Consider the following 6553-nt stretch of genomic DNA (forward strand, 5'->3'; position numbering starts at 1 on the left):
TCAACAAAAAAAAAACCTATAACAGCTCTCTCTCTTTCCATATCCATTTGTATATAATTTAGAGTTATTTAGAAAAATAGACAGTTTTCAAAACATAATTGTAGAAATAGTACAATCACTATTTACAATTAGCAAATTCCATATTTTTACTGTTTTCTACTATTCACATGACTTTTCAACCATCATAATCATTTCATATTTACAACAATGTCATTTAGTTTCTAATTTTTTATTTTATTTTCATATGCTCCCTACAATCTTAAAAACAAAATGCTGGGTAATTAAAATTGGTTTTTGAAAATTTTAAAAATATATAAAAATCTTTGTTTTTTTCTTTATAATTTGATATGTTTTTTGTTTGATAATTTTATTTGATAATGTTAAAAAAAAAAATTTGTATCCGTACACATTATTAAGTATACAAATGTCTGTACACATTATTAAGTGTACAGATGTCCATACATATTATTAAATGTACAAATATCTGTACACATTATTAAATGTATATATGTAATTTGTGTAATTTGTTTAATTCTTAGGGTTTCAGATATTTATATCGCAATTGGTTTTGTTCAAATTACATCTGTACACTTAATATTGTGTGTCTGTAAACTTAATAAAGTGTATAGACATATGTACACTAAATAAAGTATACGGATACAAAAGATGTATATAATATATATATAAATTATTAAATAAAATTCTTATCAAATTGTAAAGAAAAGAATATAGATTTTTTTTTGTATCTAATATTTTTTTTAATAAATATTACATTAACAATTGTTTGAATAATTATGATTGAAAGAAAAAAAAACTTTATTTTTCACCCATACACATACCCCTTTTGGTAATTTTCTCATCTAAGCCTATGTCCCACAATTTTTCCTATCTCACACATTCTCTATTACACAACACCTATTTTTCCAATTTTAAATAGTAAATGTATTAGTTTACCAATTAAGTATCTAAAATGTATTAATATGCAAATAAACCCTATAATTCACACCGGAAAACATATGATATGCATTATAAGATGTGTGTGTAGTAATAACAATAATTATAAGATAACATAATTTAATAGTGATACTAAATTAGTTTGTAGAGAAAGTGGTGCAAGACTGAGGAAGCTGTGGCGAATCTCCATTACTACTACCTCCACTTTTCGCATCAACCTTGTTATCATTAATAATATCATTATTATTATTGTCGTTATTACCACCTCCGATAATGTTTGAGATCGCAGCCGCAAGCGCCGCCGTGAAATTCGGATCCATGGCAATCGCAGCCCTTACTGAATCGACCATGTCACGTGGTAGTGCTTGTGGACCCAACAGATTAGGTAATAATAACTGCGGATTGCTATTATTATTGATTGACCTAATTTGATTAGCGTTTGGTAAAAACGCGGCGGGACCATACTGGCTCAGATACTGCGGCGGTGGTTGTAGTGGTCGAGGCGGGTTGGTGAGGTCTAAGGTTATGGTGGGAAAAGGAGCGGAGGCTGAGAGTGTGGCGATTGTGGAGGTGTATGGGAAGTTGTTGTAGAAGGAAGATGATGACGTGGCCGAGGGGCTAGAGAGTGTTTGGTGCAGGTTGCTTGTGGTGGAGCCAGATAAGAGCATTGCGGCTGCGGCCGAGGTGGTGGCGGCCATGGCGGTTGCTGACGGTGGAAGAGGATGGTTATGGTTTCCTTCGTATGTTGTGGTCAAAATAGTTGTATCCTCCGCGCATCGTTGGACCTATATATGTACACGTTCAAATAAGCAACTCAATATTATTTTGTTACGTAACTTACGTAAGACAATTGAGTATATATAAAAAAAACAATTGAGTATTCTTTAAAAGTATGTCGCACTCTACTTTTGTGATTCAAAAATAATATACACAATTTTGCTAGGGATTTATTAAAGCCTTTCTAAATTTGGAATGGTTTTTATGTAATCTTCATGAAAACTTTCCAAATTTTTTATATGCAAAACTTTAGAAAATTTTTAAACTTTTATAAGTTGACATTTGACAAGGATATGTAACTTATTAGCGTTGTCATTGTATCAGCTTATAGATTCAAACCCGCATAACCAATAGAATTAACCTTATAAATCAATACATAAATTTAACATCAACATTTTTTTTTCTTTTTTTCTGCATTTTTCCGGTATAATTCTAAATTTATTACTAACCTGTTTACGAACAGGGCATCCAACGGCCATGGTGCAGCGATAGTAAGCACGAGGACATGGATTTCCTTTGGCCATTTTCTGACCATATTTTCTCCATTGACATCCGTCATTTACCTATATATTAAGTAACAAAATTAATTTAATTTCTCTAACTTATATGTATAGTTATATGTGTAAAGAAAATTTAGTAACATATATAGATTAGAAAGTTACCGAGGTAGCATCAGATCTAGCCCTGACGGAAACCCTAGCTTTTCGGAAGGGTAGCTGATCATGAGGGTTTTGTTGCTCGTCAGGATTATTACTCTTGTTTTGGTCTAATCTTGGAGTTTTTGGTGATCGTCCTTGGTGCATATCACGATCGTCCACGTCGTCTGGTGACCGTCGTTTCAAGGTAGTGGCTGCGATTTCATTGTTCATGTCCTCTAGAGCTTGTGAAGAACCAGCTTGAGGTATATCCTTTTCACCAAAAACAAAAATTTAAAAGTTTAAGAAAATGTATTAGTTTCGTAAGAAGTTTGACAGTAAAATATTTGAGAGTAAATTCTCCCCATAATAATTATCTTATAGGGTTGGTATAATTCAGTTATATTAATTTGGTCAGTTAAACATATAAAACCAATCGATCGATCACAACAAGATACACACACACGCACACATATGATAAACTACCACATACATATGCCTTCACCTAGCTATAAACAGAGAAAAAAAAAAAAAAAAAAAAAAAAATCTAAGGCGATCGAAGACTCATATACGTACATACTGTCGACAGAAAAAAAATGTGATGCATATAGAGGAACGTACCTAACTACAAATGAAGATTTTTTAAGTCTGAAATATCTCCGAAAAAATACAAAATTTAATTCTCCATTTAATATTTAGTTGTATTTTTGACCGATTCATTTGGCTATTTTCTTTCTCTTTTTTCTTCATATTATAAAATAAAAGCTGTATTCATTTAGTTTGCTTATGGCTTTTTAAAATCAGGTGGGGATGAAAATCTAAATACATAACCGAACTACATCTATTAGATAACTATATTGCACATGGTTTCAAATTTTAATTGATACTTTGAAACCGGATAAATCCTACGCTGAAAACTAAACCAATCTCCCAGCTGTGAAAACAAGTAAATATTAAATAACTTCAAAAAAAAAGAACAAATATCATAACAAAAAGAAGTTATAAAGTACTGATACTTTATATGTATATATATATATATATATATATCATTTTCATGAATTTATGAAATGATATATCAAGTACCTCATGTTGTTTATGTAGACCTTCCACTTGTGTCTGTCTCACCAACAAAACTCTTCTTTGGAGGTTGTTATAACTCTCACTGATCTCATCTAATAAATGCTTCAGCTTGTAATTCTCCTCGTGGAGCCTCGCTAGCTCCAATTTCAGCCTAATAATCTGCAAAAAGAATTATTGATTTTAACCGTAATAATATCAAACAACTCACTTACAGTATTATATTAACAACCTACAACTTTGTATACGGAACTAAACGATATGACAAGAAAAATTAACTAAAATTGTGTATATACAGAAATGAAAAAGTGCATTTAGAAACTCACATGATTCGAGATAATCAAGTATACAACAGAATTAACTATCTGATTAATTTTGTTTACAAACACTGAAACTATGTTAAGTTGTTAACCAAAAATAAACCCTGAAATTACAGCGAATGAAAAAAAAATTAACAACTCAGAAACACTTACTTGGGTTTTGGTTTTGGTTTTGTCATCGCCATCATCGCTTGATGTTCCATGACATGAATTTACCATAACTAAGTCATCCTAATATACAATGAAAAGTTTATGTAATGAATTACTAACGTCCAAACATATAGTATATTTTATTCATATCTATAGTTCAAAACCTTACATTAAAACCGGAAGATCCAACGATGGTAGTCGTCGTTCTCACATGGCCAATATCATCGTACGGCTGACTTTTGGCGGAGAAGAAATCAACTTCTTTGATAGACGACTCGTGACGATGTTCCTCCGAAGACTCATTTGGTTGATGATCTTCTGAGTCGTCGGAATCTCCCCGGGGAAATTCTCCGGAGTGCAAGAACGCAATTTCACGGCGATCTTGAGTATGTTCTTCCATTTGCAGACAAAATAAAGAGATAGAGAGACAGAGATGTAGAGAAAGAAGGAAAGAAAAAAGAGAGAGAGAGTCCCTATATATAAAGACTCAATTTATGAGGATAATTAAAGCTGTGTAAGGTCTTAGCTAAAGGTGTCTTATTTTCAACGAGAAATCACTCTTTTGTCAAATGTTACACATTTTTAAAATGACTACCAAGCAACTGCTCTTGGATTTAATTTTATTATTATTAGTTGGTTGGTAATAATTTCCAGAATATCATAATGGTTTATTTTTACACTAATTAATCACGTAAATTATGTGGAATCGCAAGTTTTATCTAGTCGTTCTTATATATAATTAAAAAAAAAAGTAAAATGAAAACTGCGATAGAGCTATATTCTTTATGTATGTTTATATGATATTTATAATGTTCAAAATGATGACGTGTTGAAAAATATTGATGATAAGTATCAGTCTGACTCTTTCTTTCAACTTTTAAAAATATAGGAAGATGATCGATCTTGGAGTGGTTCTTAAATGTCAGATTTGATATCGATATATTTCTATGTCGTTATTGTTATTTTGTATTCTTTCTAATTTTGTTTAGAACTGTTAGAAAATAATAATATAGACGAAAGGTTGTCAAAATATCATATAAAATTGAATCACTACGATTTCTAACGTCAGAGATGTACACGTGTTAAAGTACAAAAGGGTAACATCGCAAAGAGTGACGTGTGAAATCGGAGATAAAAACGCCGATCGTAGCCGTTAAGGAGAAGAGACTCAAGAGGAAAAAGACAATAAGCGTTGTCTTGAAGTCAACGGAGTTGACGGCACGGCATACCGGTGGCACTATCGGACGGTGAGGAAGAGTGAGAACCACAAAAGGAAGAAAAAAAAAACCTAATCACCAACTTGAGACCATTTCATTGAAAGCTATACTACCAAGTCATTTTATTTTTTATTGTTTAATAATATTTCACATTTTAATCGAATTTCAATTTTCTTAATCTGTCATCGTCAACGAGCTCAGAGAAGACCGTCGTGCAAGGTCATTACTCATTAGAGTATATTAATATATATGGATATCATTATGATTTGGTTAGTTATTTCAGATTCAGATTTGATATCTTTATATTGATTCGTTTTCTAGCTTTTTTTTTTTTTTTTTTTAGTATAGTAGTGTATATACAAATTAACTTAGTTCACAATATTCTGATTTTTTATGTTTGGATGGATTATATAGGACCGACGTACTATTTTCCCTTCGGAACTATTATATCGTTCCAGTTCCCCATTGATTTTTTATATCTTATCAGTTCTCTTTCGGACTTATCTACTCTGTTTATTTTCCCCCGAATCCCTCCGTCTATTTCCCCATCGAACTGGGTTTACACGGTTTTGGTACAAAACCCGATAGAAAACCATGTTAAACCGGTATGAAACCAATTTATAACTCGGGTAACAAATACAACCCGACCCGACTTCTTCTTCTTCTTCTTCTATTTTAAATCGAAAACCCCCCAAATTGACAACTAAGAACCCTAAAACAAACATTGAAAACAAATTCTCTCTCGATTTCTCTCAAAATAATGAACAATGTCTCTGGATCTTCGAGCTCTTCGACAAATGTCCACGAAAGAGGAAGAGTTGTTGGTGTACCTAAGAGATGTTGGTGTGGAGAAGCAATTGTGGCCAAAACTTCCAAATCCAACCATAACCCATATCGACGATACTTTCGTTGTGTGTATGCAGCTGGAAATAAGGTAATGACAATCACGTTTATGGTCTACACTATTATTAACTTGGTTCTAAACGATAATGACAATCAATTGTCTATGGTGTAGCTTATGAATGACCATCACATTTTCAAGTGGATTGATGAGGCTTTGTTGGATGAGGTGGAGATAATGAAAGAGTTCATATCAGAGACAATGAAGGTTGAGAAGAAGATGCAAATGGAGCTGCAAATGGAGCTTGAGAAGAAGATGGAAATGGAGCTTGAGAAAGAGATATATGAGAGGATTGAAGATGTGAAAGCTGAATTCAAATCAAGGATGAATAGGATGATAATTGTTTTAGTATTTGGTTGTTTTATCATCTTTGGTTTAGTTAAGTTAATATGCTGACATTGTAAGTTGTTAAGATTCAATGTTAATCTAATATGATGACATCTTTGGTTTTTATGAGACAAAATAAGGTTCAAAAGAAGAGATGTTATAATTGTTCAAAATAGACCATACAAATTTGTTCAA

The 6553-nt window shown here is 32.1% G+C and overlaps 1 protein-coding gene across 1 annotated transcript; it reads right to left on the bottom strand.

Annotated features, from left to right (window-relative positions):
• Positions 1-999: 999 nt before the first annotated feature.
• Positions 1000-4469, bottom strand: LOC104737611 (putative WRKY transcription factor 47). The gene is made up of 6 exons (XM_010457826.2): positions 4083-4469; positions 3917-3994; positions 3450-3605; positions 2394-2639; positions 2181-2294; positions 1000-1739 (listed from the first exon to the last, which is right to left on the bottom strand). The coding sequence occupies exons 1-6, from the start codon at positions 4311-4313 to the stop codon at positions 1092-1094; spliced, it is 1473 nt and encodes a 490-aa protein (XP_010456128.2). The 5' UTR covers positions 4314-4469; the 3' UTR covers positions 1000-1091.
• Positions 4470-6553: the final 2084 nt, after the last annotated feature.

The sequence above is a fragment of the Camelina sativa genome, chromosome 13 (genome assembly GCF_030686135.1).
Source record: "Camelina sativa cultivar CO46 ecotype springtype chromosome 13, ASM3068613v1".
In the NCBI taxonomy this organism is placed as follows: domain Eukaryota; kingdom Viridiplantae; phylum Streptophyta; class Magnoliopsida; order Brassicales; family Brassicaceae; genus Camelina; species Camelina sativa.

Coding starts and splice junctions, on each gene's coding strand:
- LOC104737611 (XM_010457826.2), bottom strand. CDS start 4,313: ATGGAAGAACATACTCAAGATCGCCGTGAAATTGCGTTCTTGCACTCC. Junction 3,995..4,082: donor TTGGATCTTCCGGTTTTAAT/GTAAGGTTTTGA, acceptor ATTGTATATTAG/GATGACTTAGTTATGGTAAA. Junction 2,295..2,393: donor CTAGATCTGATGCTACCTCG/GTAACTTTCTAA, acceptor CTTAATATATAG/GTAAATGACGGATGTCAATG.